Source organism: Adiantum capillus-veneris, chromosome 2, assembly GCF_014529385.1.
Source record: "Adiantum capillus-veneris isolate H3 chromosome 2, ASM1452938v2, whole genome shotgun sequence".
Classification (NCBI taxonomy): Eukaryota; Viridiplantae; Streptophyta; class Polypodiopsida; order Polypodiales; family Pteridaceae; genus Adiantum; species Adiantum capillus-veneris.
The window spans coordinates 97,757,422-97,778,877 of NC_140932.1; the positions used below are offsets into that span (position 1 = coordinate 97,757,422).

At 41.3% G+C, this 21,456-nt stretch overlaps 2 protein-coding genes across 3 annotated transcripts in view; both read right to left on the reverse strand.

The window, feature by feature from the left end:
- LOC147463256 (cytochrome P450 704B1-like) overlaps positions 1 to 2,205 on the reverse strand; it is a 90,078-nt gene extending 87,873 nt beyond the window's left edge. For both annotated transcript variants that reach the window (XM_086487835.1, XM_086487830.1), the window contains exons 1-2: positions 1,732 to 2,205; positions 1,395 to 1,613 (exon numbers count right to left, since the gene is read on the reverse strand). In XM_086487835.1, the coding sequence (XP_086343961.1) occupies positions 1,395 to 1,613; positions 1,732 to 2,091 (579 nt within the window). In that variant the 5' untranslated portion in view covers positions 2,092 to 2,205. The remainder of the gene's footprint in view (positions 1 to 1,394; positions 1,614 to 1,731) is intronic.
- An 8,937-nt stretch (positions 2,206 to 11,142) lies between these two features.
- Positions 11,143 to 14,021, reverse strand: LOC147463257 (uncharacterized). Its single transcript, XM_086495976.1, has 5 exons — positions 13,985 to 14,021; positions 13,487 to 13,578; positions 12,962 to 13,290; positions 12,682 to 12,825; positions 11,143 to 12,037 (listed from the first exon to the last, which is right to left on the reverse strand). Exons 1-5 carry the CDS (start codon positions 14,019 to 14,021, stop codon positions 11,143 to 11,145), a joined length of 1,497 nt encoding a protein of 498 aa, XP_086352102.1.
- Between the last annotated feature and the right edge of the window lie 7,435 nt (positions 14,022 to 21,456).

Here is a 21,456-nt window from a genome sequence, read left to right on the forward strand (position 1 = left end):
TGTGAAATTGGTTTCTTTCGAACTTTGCTCAGAGTCTTTATGTGTAGTGGCCCTTTGAAACTCTCTCTCTCTCTCTCTCTCTCACACACACACACACACACACACACACATACACACAAAAACACACACACACACACACTTGCACTCCACAGCAAAAGCAGTTGGGTTGCTCTCTCTCTCTCTCTCTCTCTCTCTCTCTCTCTCTCTCTCTCTCTCTCTCTCTCTCTCTCTCTTCCTCTCTCTCTCTCTCTCCAGAAGATTTAGAATTTTTCTCATGTAGGAAAACGAAATCTTTCTCAGTGTTTTTCATACAATGCATAACATCATGGAGAGGCACCATATACCTAGCTAGGTACGATTGGGGGCACGGGACCACTGGCCCCCCCAACGGGCCGGCGGTCCCTGCCCCCAATTGTGCCTAGCTAGGTATGCGCGCCTCCCTCACAGAAGCTCATGATGTTGAGGTAAGTCACAATGTGGGAAATATTGTGAGAATTTGTCCAAAACATCTTGTGTCTCTCTCTCTCTCCGTCCGTGTGTGTGTGTGTGTGTGTGTGTGTGTGTGTGTGTATAACTGCTTATGAGCGTCGCATGTACACTACTATGTCACAACCTATCGGATCAAGCTCGCGGTTATGGGTGAGACCTATGGCACTGACAATATCACCCAAAAATTCAAAGCCAAACGGCGATGACGGTAATCAAATGCTCGCAAATGCCCGTGAATTGAGCTAGCAAAAAGTTTCTCGCAAAGATCCAAAGGTTCCAAACAATGTACAAATGTTCTAACAAAGATTTTGCAGTGTAGGAGTGAAGCAAGCAACACAATCATTCTAACACAATGTGAACCTTTTATGCTTGGTATGTCGGTTTAGGCCGTATGTGGCGCATTGATGTATATGTGGCCCATTGTATGTGTCAGAGGGGTTCACTAAGGGTTATTGGATGGTGACAATGAGTGTAAGGAAGGGGATTACAAGGGAGCAAGGGTGCATATTACAAAGTACTAGTGTGGCCGGCGACCTTCCGTCGCCTCTCTCTCTCTCTCTCTCTCTCTGACGCTCAATCCAAACTCCATTGTGCAACCGAGAGGTGCAAGGCACACACGCCGAAGCAACGTGCTTTCGCCATGTGTCTACCTTTGAACATTTGAAATGTTATTTTTTCCATTACTGATTGAACCTACCTTTTCATGTGAATCGCTAGTTGAAATCTTCCTTTGTTTTTGTGTGTGTGTGTGTGTGTGTGTGTGAGAGAGAGAGAGAGAGAGAGAGAGAGAGAGATCTGTTGCAATTGTTTTTCTATACTTATGTCATGAAGAACTTCATACTTAAGACACAACCAAGCTTACATGTTCCTTAGTGAAGTGCTTATAATTCTTATAAAACCCTTACCTGCATGTCAATGGGGCAGCAGTGCTTTTGAGCAAAATGAGCAAGTATGAAGGCAAGCTTTTGAGCATATTCACGAAAGACCACAGTGCTAAAGTCACGAAGCACTTTGGATGCAAATTCAAAGCTTGCGGTCTTCCTTTGCTGTCTCCAAACATCCCCATCAGAGTTGAAGATTCCATCTCCCAAGAGTTCCTCCATGTTTTCATGGAATGCTTGGCCCTAGTTGGCAAGAAATCTATTAGCAAACTTACACTAACAATTTTTTTGCATTTTTCACATATAAATCAATTCATTGCTTAAACAACGATTCTTCATAACATATAACCATGCCACTAACCTTTGGAAAGTTAGAAAAGTTGGACTTGAGGATGTATTCAACATTGTCGGGGTTTGCAGTATAAGTATAGCTATATCCGAAGGGCATCGGGACATGTATCGTGTCCGCTTTCTCTAAGTATTGCAACACCCAATCATGCAATCTTTCATAATTTCTTAGCTGCTCAATGGATGCCCCTAGAAGTGGCCAAGATTTTGGTCCAACAGTATTTCTTTGAGACCATCTGTACAGAAAGAAGTAGATTGTAGCCAAGCACAGAGCCCAGACTGTTGTGAAGCCATGGGGGTGCATGATTTCCAAGCACCATGTGTGAATTCTAGTCCCAATAACATGAGAAAAAAAATCCTTAAAATTTTTCATTTTCAATAAACTAAGAGCTAACCCAGAATTAAGCAAAATAAATCACTCAAATGTTTGTGATAAATGGAAAGTAGTGTGCATGGTTTGCAAGGGTCATGAAGGAATAGCGTTAAGCTACCTTCAAGTCATGCAATGAATTTAAGTCTTTGGTTCATTTTGCAACCAAAAGCATGATCAAAAGTAGGTGACACCATCAAAATTGTGTGGTTTCAATCTTTATGCTTAGTTGGAAGAGGGTTGGACTTGGAGGTGGTGGGTTCAACCTCCACTAAGCGTCGTTGGCGGTATCTCAAGGCAAAGGATGGTCCAAGGTACCCGACGTGATGCATCGTGTTGGAAAAAAACATGCAATGTAATAACATTAGAACGGGGGATAAAAAACAGAAGATTTTGAGATCATGGTGCTAAGAGCACATTTTTATGAGACTGCCCCCCCTCATAAGGAATTATTAACCATCGAATTTGTACACAAGGTGGAGCTCTTTCTTTGCTACCTTAAAAACCTCTACCGCCCTAGCATTCCAATAATTGAGACTCCAAGCAAATAGATGAAAAAGAAGCCAACTAGAAGTTATCATGTACATATTGCAAGAAGTATAAAATTCTCATTGTTGCAGGTTAGCCTAGAGCCAGTTGAAAATTCACATTAGTGGGTTCCAAATGAGGGTGGGAGGAAGAAAAATTGATTAAAAAACTACAGGAAAATCGACACGCCCTCGCATAATGCTCGAATTTGTTGCATTTGAAGCATGCCCTGAAGAAGGTGTTAAAGTTCAGAGGAATGACCTTTAGTCCTACCCCAACATTCACCACCAAGTTCTTTGGCTGTGGCTTCTGCAGATCCCACCAGATACAGACCTTGTTTGCTACTAAACCCGAGGCTCTGGCAAATGGGACAAAAAGTGGATCACCAAGCGATGCTGCAAGGTCCTTCAAGTTCTTTCGAAGCCATACAGGGAGGTTGACAAACTCCACCCATACTGGGCAAAGATCCTTGAATGCCTCGTTAGATTCAAACAGAGGGTCCCAAGGGAGCACGCATACAATGGGCTTTTCGCCAAAACCCTCTCAACCATTGCACTGTCGTTGAACTGAACTGGCACGAATCCTTTTGTTATATATTGGGTGAACATTATCGAGCCGTATTGATTCAAAATCAGTGGACTACAGAGCCAGTTATTACTGAGCTCAATTCTATAGGGAACTCTCCCCATAAACCCAAGACCAGAGTGGAGTTTGCAACCTCCCTAAGTTTTCTTTTCACAATGGCAGGGGAACAACCACCGTAACGGCATCTTCCACCTCAACATGCTGCAGGAGTGTCTTCTTGAATGCTTGGAATGCTCTCTCCCCTTTGGACACTTCAGCAGCATCCTCTTGTGTTGTCGAATCTTCACGCTATCTTTTGTTCAATGATAGTGCAAAGAGGATTGACGCTAGGTCTTTTTCTACCTGCGTCTTTCTTTGTTTTAGTTCCTCCTTACTCAGATTAATAAGGGAGCTTTGATCGCTATCATCAGCGCTCGGTTTCGCAAAGTTGATAGCTTTCAGAGCGTTGGACTACTCTTTGCCTGCCACTGCTTCGGTGTAGGACGGCTTAGAGGAGCTCGCCATGGCACGGTGAAAGGCCTCACCGACATTCAAAACTTAACCCAAATTACAAAAAGTAGGTTGCTCACACAAACAACACCTTTGCTTTGCCAAAAAGTAAATAAAATGGGAAGCCTGAGAAGAAGCACTGAAAAAACGATTATTTACTTTAGAAGGGCACTAGCAAAAAATGAATATTTACTTTAGATCTTGCACCTAAACGATTATTAACTGAGCAACTCTTCTAAGCGATTATTAATTGTGAGCGTGCAGCACATGAAGATGGTGATGGCAATTGTCCTTTGCTTTAACGCCAAGCTTGCTACTCAAGCTTTGGGGTTTGACACACATGTGCCGATGAGCTCAAGCAGGGGAGCGTGAACGGAGGCGCAACCCAGGTAGTGAAGTTGAGGGCGATGCCTACGAAATGAACCTTCCTCTCCCAGTGAGAGCACTCGCTCTTCACCAACCCGACAGAGCGATGGTGAGCTAGGTGAGCAGGGGTTTCGGCCTTGGGAGCAGCAAATTACACGCTACCCCATAGGGTGGCACAAATACACTAGATCCAACAAAGAAGCCTACTAAAAATCTTGGCAAGGCAGAGGGTGGTCAAAATAAAGTCAACTCGGATAATGACGTGGAGAAACAAGATCATGGCAACCGGGGTACGGGCAAGACCATCCAAAGCTACCGCTTTTCATCCACCGCTCAGCACAGAACGGTCACCCCAGTAATCCAGAAGATCGTGATGTCTCCGACTCTTAGGTCAAAAGATGAGGGCTGGCAACAAGTATCTCATATTTCATGTAAATGATTCAAAGTGCAGGCTAGGGCCTTGAGACAAATCAAAGGTCTCCCGCCGGATTTCCCAAAGCCTCCTTTCCTATATACAACATATTTGACGTTTTGGGGAAGACAAATCAAAAGGACCTTTTCACTTCGAAGCTGGATACCATGCAGGTTCCAACAGACAAGGAGCCAATGGAAGAGGAGAACGTGAATGGGAACTCTGTTGAAGAGTTCCTGGAGGCAAAAGAATTTGTCCCCCTTTCCCAATGATGGATACTCTCTCTACTCAATCTTGGAACGTGAAGGGATTAAAACCCGGAAGAAGGGCACTTTCTTCTAGGAAGAAGTGAAGAAAGAGAAGGCAGTCAATTGTTGGGCCATCCAAGAGCACCATTTGGATGCTCGTAGCAAGAGAAAACAAGCTGTAGGAAAAAAACTTATCTTTTATGGGGAAGGAAGTGACGGTTTCAGTGGTTTCTTGTTCATTGCTTACAGAGATTTGGAGCCAAAGATGGTTCTAAACGACCCCTCCGGACGAGTCCTTGGGGTTAGAATCAAATGGGACAATCAACCTATCACGACAGTGAATGTTTACGGACCTTGCAATGCAAAGGATAAAGCTAAATTGTGGATGCAGCTCAGGGATACTCCGATCAAAGGGGAGTGGTTGATGGTTGGAGATTTCAATATGGTCAAGAAAAGCAAGGAATGAGCAGGCTCTGCCAGTATACTGGCTGGCTCAGAAAATTCTAAATGGCTAAGCTTATGTGAGAAGTAGGCTATGATTGACTTGTTAGAAGTGGACCCATGGAACAGCATGCCTGGGTTCACCTACACAAGCCTTCAGTATGCCTGCACTACCTCCCGGCTGGACAGATGCTACTGCTCTCATCAAGCCGACTGGATCTCATCGATGCTAGAGATGAAGGTAATCTCAACAAAAAGCCTCTCCGATCACATGCCATTACACTTAAAACCCAAGAAAGATAAAGGGGGAGGTCAATCCCCGAGAGGGGAGAAAAAGCTTCTGGTTACAGGGACACACCTGTTCAAAGACCCTCTCTTCAGAAGCATCACCAAGAAAGCGTTGAGAAATCTCAAGAAAGATGTGGGGATGAATAAACCTAGTGCTTGGAATATATTTGTTCAGAGTGTACAAAAAGCTATCAAAACTTCGGGTCCTCGGGTTAAAAAATCCAATGAGGCACATATCAAACATCTCACAAAGGACATAGCACAATTAGCCTTTAGAAAGGTTACTGGACTAGCTACTGAGGATGAGCACAAGCGATGTCTTGGAGGTAAATCTCACCTGGCCAACGAACAACTGGAGGAAATCAAGAAGGCGAGATTACTCTCTAGGGAAACCTTCTTCAACCAGATCCTGCTAGCCAAGCTCACTTTTTTAGGGCTCTGAAAGTGAGAAAGAGTCGAGGCCGCGTGCAAGTGCTCCATGATGAGAAAGGAAATACAATTCAAAACCAAGATGAGATGGCTAGACTTATGCTCAATTATCTTAGCTATATTATCGGCCAACCAGAGACCTAATCTCAAAAAGTGGAAGAAGCCCGAGCGTCTTTACTTGGGAGCGTTGAAAAGAAGGTTCCCTAGGAGGAAGCTAACCGCATGGAAAAGGCCTTCTTTGAGGAGGAATGTTTAGTGGCACTCAAATCTCTTGGCAATGAAAAGTCCCCCGGTTGGGATGGACTAACGGTTGAATTCTTCAGGGAGTTTTGGGATGATGTCAAGGGCCCTGTCACATGGATGGCCAATCAAGCTGTTTTCGAAGAGTCATTGGATGCAGTGCTAAGAGAGGGCTTATCAAGCCCATCCCCAAACAGATTTGTTGCTCTCAACTTAAACATTGGTGTCCCATTACGATGATGTCAGTAGCATACAAAATTATTTCCAAGGCGATAGCTCTCAGACTTGCCCCCCTCCTAAGTAGGATTATCTCTCCCTATAAACATGAGTTCATCAAAGGGAGATCTATATATGACAATATCTTGGCACCAATGGTAGGAATAGAGTATTCATCCTTCTCCAAGCAAGAGTGCATCTTGCTTCAGCAGCTGGACCTCGACAAAGCCTATGATAGAATAGAATGTTCCTATATAGAAGAATTCATGGGAGCTCTGGGCTTTGGGCCTCGCCTTTGTCGCCTCACTAGGCGTTGGCAGCCAATCAGAGCTCCTGTTTAATGATAGAATTGTGGGCTCTTTTGAGGTTAAAAGGTCTATAAAGCAAGGATGTCCCCCTTTCTTTTTGCCATCGGGTCGCATCCTCTCATTAAAATGCTCGAAGCCAGTGCTGCATGGGGAAAGATTCAAGGTCTGGCATTACCGGGCAATGACCAGCTACTACTGGCCAAAATGTTTGCAAATGATTCGCTCCTATTCTTGAAGGCGTGCCCTTAAATTGTCAAGAGAGCACTGGAGATTGTGCAAACATTTGACGTGGCCTCGGGATCCAAGTGCAATATAGAGAAGTCAATGCTTATCTCCCTGTCGGAGAACGACTCTTTTGACCCTGCAGTCTGGACAGGAGAGATTATCTCAAAAGGGGGTGTATTCAGACACCTGGGAGCCCCCGTAGGGGTGGACGTAACCCTAAGGCAAAGATTTCAATGGGTCCTTAAAAAAATAAGCTCAAAAATGAGAAGATGGGAGTTTGTTCTCCTCCCCTTCCAAAGCTGGATTAGAGTGATTAATGCTTTTATGATCCCGTATATTCCTTTCCTCAACCCCGTGCTCAAGATGGCTAAGTGTAACTGGAAAGAATTCTTAAAACCAGTGAAAAGGTTTATTTGGAAGAACAACACAAAAACCTCCCGGCCATGGCACTGGGCTAGATGGGAGGTAGTTGCTCACTCGGTAGACCAAGGAGGGCTCGGCATTCTTAACGTTGTATCCCATGCTGAGGCCCTTTGTGCCAAATTTATGGTCTCATTGGCTAAACAGGACCAAGCTTGGGCTATCATGACCAAGCAAAGGCTTGATGTAGTAAAACTGGGATTGAAAGGGGAAAGTGGAAGGGGGTTGTGATGCACGACAAACTTCTCGCCTCGAAGTGGTCTTATCTTAGATCCCGTGGACTCTCAGGGGAGCTAATGAGGAAGTGCAAAAGAGCAGCTGAGGTTTTGGAATGGGGGGAAGCAACCAGATACTTTAAGAACTCCATTTTGCATTAGTCCCCTTGGCTTTCTAGAATATTGGGGCCATTGAAAGCCCCTGTTAGATAGAAATGACCAGAATGTGAAAAATATTGGGCTCGCTCGACTAGAGCAATTCTGGGATGGCAACAAGAAGTGCTGGAAAACTGCTGACTCTTTAGCCATCCAATTTCAATTGAATGGCTTTGAGATCTTACTAGTCTATAGGGTGTTAAAAGAGCTTGATAAAGTGGTGATGCCAATTTGTGAATCCAACTTCGAATGGGACGCTTGGAGATGACCCGGGAGTAGCCTCTTTTGGATACCACATTCTAAAGGCATTTACCATGCATTAATGCACGAGGCTAATTGGTGTAGCCCCCTCAACAAATTATGGAAGAGGCACTGGACGGAAAAATGGTGGGAGGGAGTCATGGAGAACATTTGGAAGCCAAGGGGCCTCAGTATATAAAGATATTTCTATGGAAAGTGATGTGGGGTGCTGGCATAAAGATAAAAGAAAGAGGAATCGGGTCCGATTGTTGCTCGGGGTGCATAATAGCTAGTGAAGACCTAGCCCACCTTTTCATGGGATGCCAGGCAATTAGTGGCATGGCAGGGAAAATATGCAAGTGGATTCAAAGGACATAAGCTCTTCAAGATTGATTTGTTCTTTGGTAGTAACAAGTTGGGAAGTCCTGCTCTGCTTGCTTGCAATCAAATAATCAGGTACTACTTCTTTCACCATATTTGGCAAGCAAGGAACCGCCGGGTGTTTGAGGGGATCTGGTTGTGGCAAGCTTTTGTGATATCATACAAGAGAGCAGAGTGACGATCCACAGGTTCAGAGGCAGACAAGCCTCAAAGGACTGGTCTAGAACAATACGTATCATGATGATATCTTGTAATAAGTAAAGCCTAGGAGTACTTGTGGTTTCTCTGTCAAGCAGAAAACTTGTAATCCTTTGACTCTGAAGGCTCGGTCCAAGCTTGAGGTTGGTGTATAGTTCTGTTGTTCTTAATACTATCCACTCACAATTGTGAGTTTTGCAAGTTTAAAAAAACTACAGGAAAATAACTCAAATATGTGCATGTAATCTTTTTTGCATTTGTTTTAAGAGGAATAAAAGGAAGATACTCTTTGAGTTCAAAGGAAAAAAAAGGGTGAATACCTTTTACTTTTGCTTATCTCTTAAGTTATCATTTTGAAATTTGAGGGGTGTTTTGGGAATAGAGGCGAAACAAACTCATCATCTTAAAATTTTGCTTTGGGGGTTTATTAAGGCTTTAGCCCTAAGGGAAGGTGGCACGTGGAGAGAGGGAAGAGTAGAGAGAGAGAGAGAGAGAGAAGGGGAAGCTGTCATGTGTCAGCACAATGGTGAAGCGACAAAAGGGGACTTTGTTTCGATTCTGACGTATCCATTTACATGTGGAATCCGTGCAGTGCAACTACTTGATCAGAGCGGATCATGCGAGGTGAGGACTAAGGTGATGGGGAGGACAGAGGGAGCATCGCAGAGCATTGAGCCAGCACCTCTCTCCCTCTCTCTCTTGCTCCCCTCTGCCTACAGGTTCTCACGATAAGGGTAGCTGATCCACTTTGCCAGGCGCAGCTATGCAGACGCAAAAACGACGCGCTGGAGAGAGAGGGGGCATGGGTCATCTGCAGAGGGTTTGCGCTGCAATTATTGCCGCTCGTATGTGTGTTACGGTGCTGTTCCTGATCGATTTGGAGGAGAAAGGTGGGGAGTGAGAAATCTAGGTGGGAGGGGATGGTGGGAGCAAGCGCGCATAGACGAAGACAAAGGGCGGAGGCCAATGGTGGGTGCGTTTAATGGAAGCTCATTTTAGGGAGGGGAGAGCAGCCAGGGCAGGGATAACACAGAGTTTGACTGCACCGCAAGAACAAGGGCAAACAAGAAACCCTTCACTTTTGAGGGAAATGGGAGAACGAATCTTGCCATCTAATTAATTAACGCAAGCGAAATAGACCCAGTAATCTAATAACTCGTAGCATTACTAAACGTGTCCCTTTGAATGTACTAAAACAAAAAGGTAAGCATGTGCCCACTACATAATGATATTAAATAAATACCACTAAAATTATACACCTCTAGAGGGACTCGGCTCTTATTACTTCCACTTTGTGTCCTAACAAGAAGGAAATATTGTCAACTAGGAAATGCATTTCCCACATAATTTTGTAGCTAAGGTAATGGTCACACGATATTGAGTTACTAGTTACTTTTTGAAATAACTATGTCTCGTGCATGATCACACATGCACCAATTATTTTTCTTCTATGTAGCTATGCAGTTCTCGTTGTGACGATGCCAATGTCTACATAATTATATCATTAAGACATTATTGATAACTAGTGCATGTGTAACCACATCATCCTAATAGCAATTGTGAGATTAGAACACATAAGCAAAGAAGAGTTAGGAGCCACAGCAAAAGAGAGGGCCATAGAAAGAGATATCCCTTTTTTCAATTTTGAATAGGCTTTAGAAATACCAATGCCACTTTCCCTATCCTTTTAGGGTCGCTTATTCTCGTGAACCAATGTGTAACCTGCAAATCTTTGTGGCCACAAGTGAGACTAACTCCGCCTCCGACGGAGTAGTTGACTACGGCAGCATAAAGAAAGAAAACATCAAAAGTAACATCACCATACATGATTTGGTTTGAATCAAGTGTGTGTGTTTGTGACGATTATTTGTGATCACATTTTGGTGCAACCGCGGTACCTTCGGTGGTGCTATGTACATAATATGCTGAGTGAGACTCCGGCAAAGGAGCCACCAAGGCAACAAAAAGGAAAACTTTCCCAAAAGCTATCATTAAAACACAATAAATTCTTCCAATTCCCTCAATTATTTCAATTATAGTATTTCAATAAGAGACAACAAAAAATAGAATGACAAAGACCCAAAAAAAACTCAAGCTTACACGTGGAATACCCAAGGTCCAATGTTGTGTCATCCACTGTATATAATTTCAGTAACCATTCGTCACAACCAAAATTAAGTGAGGACAATGCATTTAAAGGTATATCTTGTCCCACCTCTCTCTCAGAAACATGTCCTATCCCTGTTTGCTCGTCCCAATATATATCAAACTATAGATCGATTTTCCATTATCATTGATAGCTTTTGTTGAGGAAAAACACAGACAACCAAGTATATCGGGTTAGAATCAAAACAATAGGAAAAAATAACATGATTTTTTTTTCTATCAAACCTTATATATTTGTTAGTTGTAAAACCTCTTTGCACACAATGTTTTGAGCGTAAAGCATTGGTGGCTCTGCGGATTCACTTATATTCGATCTTTGAGCATCATCAAGAACTATTTTGATGGCAGATGAAGATCTCACATGGGACATTGCAACATGTAGTTGACCATGAGTGAAAACTGGTGTAGCTAGATACAAACCCAAAACTTTGAATGTTTGACCTTGTGCCTTGTTGATTGTCATTCCAAATGCAAGCCTCACAGGAAACTGTCTACGCTTCATTTCAAAAGGTAGTCCATGAGAAGCCCCTATAATAAAGTCTATTCTGGGTATGAATACCCTTTCTTCGCATGTGACCCACTGACCCAGTGAGTACTTCTGCATCAATAATCATGTGGTGAAACGGCTTACATATCAACCTTGTACCATTGCACAGACGTTGTTGAGGATCCAAGTTGCGAAGAAGCATAATTGGGGCATTCTCTTTCAATTGCAAAGAGTGTGGTGGAAAACCTCCCTCAAGCTCAAGAGAATTCAAAAATTCAATTGTATAAAGAATATTGTTGCAATCATATAAACATACTGAGTTTGCACTCACATATTCCTTGAATATTCCTCTCATTTTACCCATGACCAAGTCATTGATGGCATCAACCTCCTTATTGCGAGGAGCAAAGATACCTCTATCCTTAGAAAACCTCTTGTAATTTTGAATGTGTTGCATATCTCCATATATACAATCAATGAGCCCTTCAAGACTATTTCCTGGAAGAAGCATGTTATTTGGCAATGGGACATGGTCATTCAAATCTCCATGATCATCACCAATGCGAAGTATCCAAACTGCAAATTCTCTTGCAAGTGCATTATTTGAGCCTTGAAACACACGCATATTGTCTGTTAGCCGCAAAACCTTTATATATTTCCATATGTGTGAGTGACACAAAGATGCACTCACAATATCTGCACGACTTCCTTTGCGGACAATAGGCAAGATTTGTCTAAAATCGCCCCCAAGCAAAAGCACTTTTCCTCCAAACAATACATCATTTTGCATCACGTCCCTTAACGTTCGATTTAGTGCTTCATAACCATATTGATGGGTCATGGGAGATTCATCCCATATGATCAAGGCAACTCTCTTCAAAATTTCAGCAAGCTGACTGTTCACTTTGATACTACATGTTTATTCCGAATGCAACTCTAATGGTATTTTAAACCTTGAGTGAGCGGTCCTTCCATTGCTAAGAAGTAAAGCTGCAATGCCAGATGATGCACATGCCAAAGAAACCTTTTGTTGACCACGAATGCTAGAGAGCAAGGCATTATAAAGATACATTTTTCCAGTTCCACCCGGTCCATCTAGAAAATAATACTTCCTTCTTCCTTTTCAACTGCCTCCATGACTTCATTATATGCAATGTGTTGCCCTTGATTCAAAGAACTCTCCATTTTATTTGCCAAATTATTTTGTTCATGTGCATTGAATATTGTCTCCTCACTTAACAATCCAGCACTACGCTGGAATAAACGTGCTTGATCTATGCTAGGCATTCCAAAAAAGTTAGCAAGTCGTTTTTCATAGTGTTGAAGCATATAATTTAGGGTAGATAATTCTTGGTTCTTTGCTATTTCATGAAGAACATGCTCATCAAATGTACATGTGCGCAAAACATAAAAAAAGTCCTCAAAAAGATCTTTGGAGAAATTATTCCATAGAGTAGCTGGAGACAAAGGCTCACAAAACACCAAAATGATTACAAATTATTGTCACAATTGTGGTCCCAATCGTTGCAAGGATGCCTCATGTAGACACATTGACCATTCAACATCATTTTGTAGTAGGCGCCTAGCATTGCAAGCTTCCTTAAAGGTAGGGTAAGTGTTCCCACTAAAAGTTCGAAGGTCCTCAAAGTTCCATGAATCCTTGCACTCATTAAGCAATAGTCGAAGGTAATAAGCCTCCCTGTTTGTTAGGAACAATGTTGTATATTCTTTCGATGGTGTTGCCCTTTTGTTTGTGAGTCCATAATTTTCTGCGTGCACTTCAAACACATTAAGTAGGAAAGTCTGTGTAGAGCAAATACTTTGCTTCCAGATACCTTTGATTTGCCACAAACCACTCTATTAGTGTTGTCTTTCTATTTGCATCATTATTGACTACTTCCGCCAAATCCGCAGCATCTTCAAAAGCTACCATATTCCGTAAAGGAAGATGAATTTGTAATCGCATTGTAACCGGCTTCTCATCATGTAGGTCAAATCCAAATATCCTCCAAATTGCCCCTGATGCTGATACATAATGTGCCTCTAGATAGCTCTTAATTTCATCAAGAACACCTTCACCATCTTGCAGCAAGACTGTGGCTCTCTCATGGCCCTTATTCACATCTTTGTAAAGATATTTTATAGCTGTGACAGTCGAGCATATCTTGACATTGATGTGAGCTTTATATCTCAATGAGATAAGTGGATTATGGCACAACCCATCGAATATCCAGCTTCATTTGTTTTGATAGCACATAATTTCCATCATCTCAAAGCATGTATGTTGGATATCCATCACCATCAATGCAAGTTTCTGAACAAAACTTGCGTGGATATTTAAATCTGCACCTCCCTTCTACCTTGCATGGTGCATTTTGATTCAAGACACCACATGGATCGTGAATGTTACAACGTGTTATAACATTGTGCAAATCAAGGAACTTGTCTTTGTCTGTAGCTCAGCACAAAACATTTTATCATAGTGTGAAACATCAATGGGCTTGTACTAAGATGCAAGTATCAACAAAATATGAGCATGAGGAAGCCCTCTTTTCTGGAATTCTATCACATTGACATGCCCAATGACATCTCCAAAAATAGAACCCTGTATAAGCAAGTGCATCAAGTCTTTAAACCTATGATAAAAGACTCATGCTGTCAAATCATGATGATCAGAATCACTTTGCCCTGGCAATAAGCCATCATTAACCAGCGCGTATTGCATGTGAAAGTTATAAATAGGTCTAGCTTCCCACGCTTGCGCACGTTTGCCATGGCATCTTGATAGAGTTGATACATATGTCGTGAGCCACCCACAAAAGACAAAGGCAAAACAATCCTTTGTCCAACATTAATACCTCTCACTCCCCCCACCACATCCCTAGCTGCCACCATGTCTGCAAGGACTTGATAAGCTTCAACATGAAGTTCCTTTTAATGGTTTCTCAACCATAGTAGCCTAGACTCCTCCATTGTACTGTAAGCATCAACAATGTATTGTTGCAATAACCTACCCCCTCATAATAGACACTTTGTGGTGTCACTCCTTAATTGTATCCTAAAGGTATAATACTGCTTTTGAGTCATAAAGCATGTTCTCATTTCATTATTCCCATTGGCATCATCATCGGAGTTAGCATTATTATTAATATTGAGAAGAGGTATGTACGGGTGCCAGCCATCTTCTCCTCTTGGAAACAACAAAACATATAGTAAAGGCATATATGAGCGATGCAAGGAAGAAATTATTTTAAGGCCTCCTGTACGATATTGCAATAAAATATCACGATCCCACATTTATTTCATCTCCATGCCAAGGTATGATTGCTGCAACTTCTGAACCCTGGGTGCTAGGTACTGCCAACCATTGGAACGTGCTTCAGTAATTACCATCTGGACCTCAGGTATTATAGAATCTTTCATCATTGTAGCGGCATGACGAAAGGCATTTGCATATGGGTTCTCACGATGCATCATCGTTTGCAAACTTAGCAAAACATCTCTATCCACATTTGGTACATGGTGTGATCGATCATTCAACTCATTCTTTGTGTCAAAAAAGTACAATTGTGCAAAGCAAGGGATCTGATCTATTGTTTCCCCTGGAGTCATAGGCCCAATATTATGGTACACAGATCCATGAACTTTAAAAGTGTATATATCTCTCCCTCTAGAAAATTTATCATCTACATGGTCCCCCAATGATGCAAAAGCTAATGCATTATTATATGCCCTTACGTTTTTTGAGAAACTTTTTCTTCTAGGAGTAGTCCCCTGCATCAATTCTTTAAGCTCCATTGGTGGATCACGTAAAGCAAGAAAAGACACTTTACCCGATGAGCAACAATACTTTCCCACAATTTTTTGTATTGACCTCCCTTCTACCTTCCAAGAAAAAGCACCACAGATAGAACATCTAGATTCCAAGATGCGCAAGATGTGTAGTACGCATTTACCATGGTAAAGATAAAGCATGGAGCTATGCTTTAAGACCAAGAAATCTGGATACACTGTACGAAAAGAAAGGCTATATTTCTCAACTTTGGAGAAGTCACCCTCTCTAAGAGCATTGTGAGGATTTGTGTGGACATCCTACAAGGGTCTATGAGTTTCAGTATTGTAGAGATTATTTTTGGAGTTAGCAGCAGTTGGTCCTTGCTCATTGATAAACCCTTAATGAATAGGGGTCATTCAAAATATCAACCCTTGATGAAGAGGGGCAATTGATATAGACCAATGATGAAGAGGGGTCATTTGAAAAATCAACCCCGTGTAGAGATCTTCGAGCCCTAGATTGTGCAAGTTCCCGTCTTGGTTTTCGAGTAGCATCACACAATCTGCTACATCTTGCATGTCTAGGAGTCAAAAAACATGGTCAAGAAGACACCATCTGTTTCTGTTTCAAATAGAGGCTGAATTATTCTCATTACAAGGGACTACTTATAGATACTTTATATAGATCGCATTACATTACAAATGAATAACATACATCATCATCATCATTGTTTAGGAGGAGATTGATATGAAATAGAAAGATTAAAAACATCTTTAAAAAAATCAATTGTTCTTAACATCAAAACATCATAAGTATCATAGCTCATCACTCAATAAGAGCTTACATATTGGGTGCATTACTTGGTGCATCTGGACCACTTGGCATATCAGAGAAACCCCTCCCCAGAGGTCTATGCACAAAATATACAATTTACGCTTTTAAACAATTTCAATATACATCAGAGTTGCGGAAGCGTTTTCATAGGGCAGGAGTTCTCAGTGTCCGACCAAGCATGGAGTTTAGGCCATGAGCCGGACTGCATCCAGAGGTACCTAGCGATTAGTGCTACCCCTGAATGGGTGTTATGAATGAAAGCATACTCAAGAAAAAATATAACATTGTGGAGGGTGAATATATGTGTACACCGCGTTGCGGGAAGAGAGAGAGAGAAAATATAGTGGAGGGTGAAATAGAGTGCACAAAGACATGAGAAGATGACAACAAAGAATCCTTAAATGCTCATCTAAATGGAGCATGCAGCCATGTATTAATGCAATGACAAAATATCGGTATACCATCACATCAAAAAAAATTAGGACAAAATAACTAGCAGAGCACCAGACCTTGTGTAGGGATCGACTAGTCCACCTATCCACTTCCGCTCTACTAAAGACATAGATAATTTCACTTCGTCGGGAGCGAGCCAGAACACCTCCATCCTACCTGAGCCAGACATAGGTGAGTCCACTTCGCCTCCCTCCATGAACCCGAGCTCTTAAAGGATCCCAAATACCAGCAGGTGGTAGGGTATCAACATCAACCATATCAATTTAGGCGCCCCACGTCTTCGATGCCCCAACACCGGGTTTTTAGGCAAAGCCAAGGCAAGATCCCGGACGCGTTAGCCATGTAGGTCATTCAACCTCTGACGCACTAACCGTGTAGATGAGCCTAACAAAAAGAAGAAGACCTAGGCAACACCCTCGATCCAGCAAAGCCCCAGGTCAACGACCCTTTAGTCTAAGGCTAAGCGATGTAGGTGATCCTAGTTTTGTAGCGACGTTGCCATGAGAAACATAACATATAAGTCCAATCACAATAGCACTTTCTAGATGCACAAACAATCCTTTTCCAAACAGTTAGATTGTACAGGGTCTCTACCCTTACACGTCTACCATAAACCATCTTGATCACTTCATGATCTAATCCAAAAAGCCATAAACCATAATCCAATCACATCACACGGGTGAGCTCTCCACCCTACTTGGGTGAGGCACGACTAATCCTGCATAAGCACTTTAGAACATAACATGGCTACGAAAATTTCGGCAGCATAACCCCATCCAAAAAAAAACCATAAGCCACACCGGCTTCCACCATAAAATATCAACCATAATCCATGAGCGAATTTCAGCCCTTAACCATAAATCATAATCACACTGAACCAACTCCCACACTTGGAGTTTGACATATCCCCTGCAATCGATCGAGTCTACACACATGTGACCCTTAAGATGTGATTCTTTCATGCATAAAAAGAGTCCGACCAACGACTAATCATGATTAAAAAATCCAACTTTTGACAACATCCAACCATGCAAAGTTGATGCATCACATCTGCATTTCACCACTCTAGCACATAGAGCTAGTTTTAACCTAGAAAGATGAAAAGCAATCATAACCCTTCATATGAGGCATCCACATCAATCCATGAGTTCCCATACATCATATGATAACATTCCAACACCATAAACATGATGAAAAACCACTCCGACCTTTAGGTCAACCATAAACCATAACTTCACACATGTGCAAAAACAACTTTCTGATATTTTTGGGAGCATACAAAATATGTAAATGAAAGTGTTTGACCTCAACACAATGCATCAAGTTCAGACTATCACTCCATCACGTCACTTTGACCATATGATACTCACACAACAAATGGTAACCCCAAAAGAAAGTCACTTTATTCATATCTGCCTATGCGGTTCGGAATGTTTAACCCTATACTCTCATGTAAGTTTAGGGCCATCTAATGATTGAAATCAAATCACCAAAATAAACCATAAAACATATATAACGTCTCGGTTAACTCACGATGTCATATGGTATCCCCCTTTGATAGTACTCCTACGCGTGTAGGTAAAACTGATAATAGAGTGATTAATAACTCGCATTTCCGAAGTGATAACTGAGACCTAAATTCATTTATCATCAAGTTTTATCAAGATTTTCAATTGGTTAAGTGGGTTTGCCCATCCAGTGAATCTATATAGTAGTTCTCCAAGGAGCCTAGAGTCAAAAATTTTGGTTTAGTGGGTAGCAATCTGTTTTTTGACCATATCTCTTAGCTCATACGTGTTTTTCACATGACAAATAAGAGAGAAAATGTTCTAAAGGATGTGTTTTATCTATGGGATAAAGGGTTCGGGTTGATTCATAACAGTTTGTGATTTATGACTAAAACAGTATTCCTACTGCTTATATGACGTGAAACGAAAAGCGCTTCTTTATGCACATGCGTGACCATAACGCATCATGTGCATAAATAAACGTGTAAAACATGATGAAACAATCATGAGTGAACCTCGTATGTACTTAGTTAATCCATACATGTACTCGTATGCGAAAAACAATCACCAAGAGAGGGTGACTACGCAGAAAAACGACATAGATAGAGAGAGATGATGACTATGGAGTTTATGGTTCGTCACCATGATTTAGAATCGATTAGGGGTTGTTGAAAGGCTTCTTGCTTTGCGGAAAGAGAGCGGTGATGAGAGCTATGTAGAGGTGTCTGCCACGAAAACTTCCGGAGAGTGCATACACCGTGAAACGAAAGAGAAGATAATAAGCAAATAGAGAGAATATCCTTCTGCTTCTTCTTCATGAGAGAGAAGAGTTTATGGAGATGGTGATGAAGAGATTGCACCGCTTCGTATAATAGATAAGTAATTCTGACGTGAAGGCAAGAGAGCTTCTGTGTCTGAGGGTGTTTCTATCTTCCTCAAGTGAAAGAAGAGAGGTCTTTATATAGGCTCTCAAGGCCAAAAGCACTAGCTAAGAATAGAGTGAGCAAGGAGAGACAAGTTCGCGCACGTTCGTAGCTTTTCAAAAAAAAATTTATTTTTTTATTTTATTTTTTGAGAACATGGATTTCGAAGTGCGATTTAGAGATTCTAAGAAGAAGCTTGGCTTCCAAGAAAAGAGTTATAAACTAAGCTCCTCCTCTCTTTTATTAAAGACTCTTTCTTTCCTAAAAACAAGCCTTTGCTTTTTTGGTGGCCAACTCTCCCCCTTACCATTCAATTTCTTACATTAAATTTGACCATCCAAACAGTATCTAATCACCTAATAAAAACCGTAGCCAAACTATGCCATACCTTAACGTCCCGACATAATTATGACTTTCCAATGCTGTCAATCAAAATTCGACGAAATAGACATTGAAAGTTATTTTTCTTATTTTTAGAAGAGACCCAAAAATTGAAGATCTTACATCTTCCCACACTTGAAAAATTCGAGGTGTCCTCACCTCAACATGAAGTCTGGATAATTTAGTCTCATTACATCATCACGTTCCCAAGTGGCATCTTCTTGAGGATACGCTGACCATTTAACAAGGTGTTCAATAATGGTTGATTACGTAGAGGCTTGATTCTGCTCTGAAGTATTTCTTCGAGGTATACTTCAAAAGTTTCGTCGGTGGATGTAGATAATAGAGAATCATCAAGAATGTGTTGTGCATTCCCACTTCATTTGTGGAGCATCAATAGGTTGAATATTACCGGGATATCGAATTCGTTCAGCTTTAATATGTTGACATGTTAAACATCTTGTAACATAGTTTAACACATCGTGCTTTAGTCCTGGCCAAAAGAAACTCTTTATTACAGTAGAGTAAGTCTTAATGTATCCTAAATGTCCTGCTATAGGTATATCATGAGCTTCTTGTAATATTTGAAGTTTGATTTCAGCTTGATTTGGAATACAAAGACGATTACCAAAATGAAGGTCATCACTTTCAACATGCAAGCCGTTGATTTTCCTTTCTTGCTTCTCTGTGCGATTATTTAGGTTTTTCAAGTATTGGATTCTTAAGTAATACGGGTCATTAGTCATACCTTCTCGAATAAGGTCAATTAGAGAAGTAGTAGAGGTTGTGACAGCCGCTACTGTACTCTTCCTGCTCAAGGCATCGGCCACCAGATTTTCCTTCCCAGGTTTATACTCGATTCCAAAATCATACTCGCATAACAACTCCATCCACCTTCTCTGTCGCATATTAAGGTCAGGTTGGGTGTAGATCCACTTCAGGCTTCTATGGTCGGTATGTAGTTCAAATCTCCTTCCAAGAAGATAATGTCTCCATACTTTAAGAGCATGCACAATGGCCAATAACTCCAAGTCATGTGTAGGATAATTCAACTCATGTATACATAACTTACGAGATTCATAAGCTACTAGTTTTTCTTCTTGAGACAGAACGCCTTTAATTGCTTGTCCACTTGCATCAGTGAGAACAGTGAATGCCTTTGAGAAGTCTGGAAGTTGTAGTATTGGAGCATTCACCAAAGCTTCTTTGAGTTTCTTAAAACTAGCTTGAGAATGTTCAATGGATTTCTTAATCGTATTAGTCAATGGAGTAAACATTTTTTATTTCTCAAGCGTATTAGTCAATGGAGATGCAATCTTAGCGTAACCTTGAATAAATGTGTGATACCATCCTGTCAAACCAAGAAAGCCACGTACTTCTCGTAATGATTTCGGTGTAGGCCAAGCTTTGACAACTTTGATCTTACTTGAGTTAGTAGAAACACCATCTTTGGATAGAGTAAATCCCAAATATTCCACCTTGTCAGTGAAGAAGGTGCATTTGTTACGCTTGGCATAAAGTTGATTTTGACGGAGAATTTCAAGTACTCGCCACACATGTTGTAAACCAGGATAGAATCAAAGAAGACAAGAACAAAATCATCAAGATGTTCTTGAAACACGTCGGTCATAAGACGATTAAAAGTTGCAGGAGCGTTAGTAAGTCCAAAAGGCATAACTGTAAACTCATAATGTCCAAAACGAGTATTAGATCCGGTCTTTGGTATGTCCTCCTCCTTGATTTGAATTTGGTAATACCCTAAACTAAGATCAATCTTTCTGAAGATAGAAGATCCATGTAGTCGATCAAGCAATTTGTCAATCCTTGGTATTGCATACTTATTCTTGATTGTTACCTGGTTCAATCCACGATAGTCAATACAAAGACGTAAAGTACCATCCTTCTTCCTATTAAAGAGAACATGTGTACTCCATGGAGAAACACTAGGTCGAATGAAGCCTTGCTCAAGAAGTTGTGTTAATTGCTCCTTGAGTTCCGCAGGTTCGGGTACTGACATCTTGTAAGCTCCTAGAGTAAGCTCTATTGCATGATCAACATCACGCTTGGGTGATAGATGAGAAAATTCTTTGGGATATACATCATCAAACTCTGTTATCCATTCGAGTTCAGGTGAATCTATCTTCTTCTCTTTAGGATTAAGCTTTACTGCGCAAATCCTCTCATTCTTCCTATGACTCTTCATAAGTTTGGTAAAGTTCACTAGTTTGAGCTTAGGCTTTCCCCATTTCCCAGTAACTATGACTCTAGCGTTCTCATCATTCTCAAAATTCAATGAAGCGTCTTTACAATGTATGTGAGCATCATTGGCTTTAAGCCAATCCATTCCTAGGATTCCATCGTAAATTTCGATGGGTAAGACTCTGAAGTTTGCAGAAGTATTATGACCATTCAAAGAAAAATTCAAATTATCCAACCACTGAAGTAGAAGATCTAAC

Bases quoted from the DNA above. Each gene is read 5' to 3' on its own strand.
- LOC147463257 (XM_086495976.1), bottom strand. From the start codon at position 14,021: ATGGTGGCAGCTAGGGATGTGGTGGGGGGAGTGAGAG. The intron at 13,291-13,486 runs GTAGAAGGGAGG...ATCAATGTCAAG, and splicing joins ATCAAAATGCACCATGCAAG to ATATGCTCGACTGTCACAGC. The intron at 12,038-12,681 runs GTCAATGTGTCT...ATAAACATGTAG, and splicing joins CTACAAAATGATGTTGAATG to TATCAAAGTGAACAGTCAGC.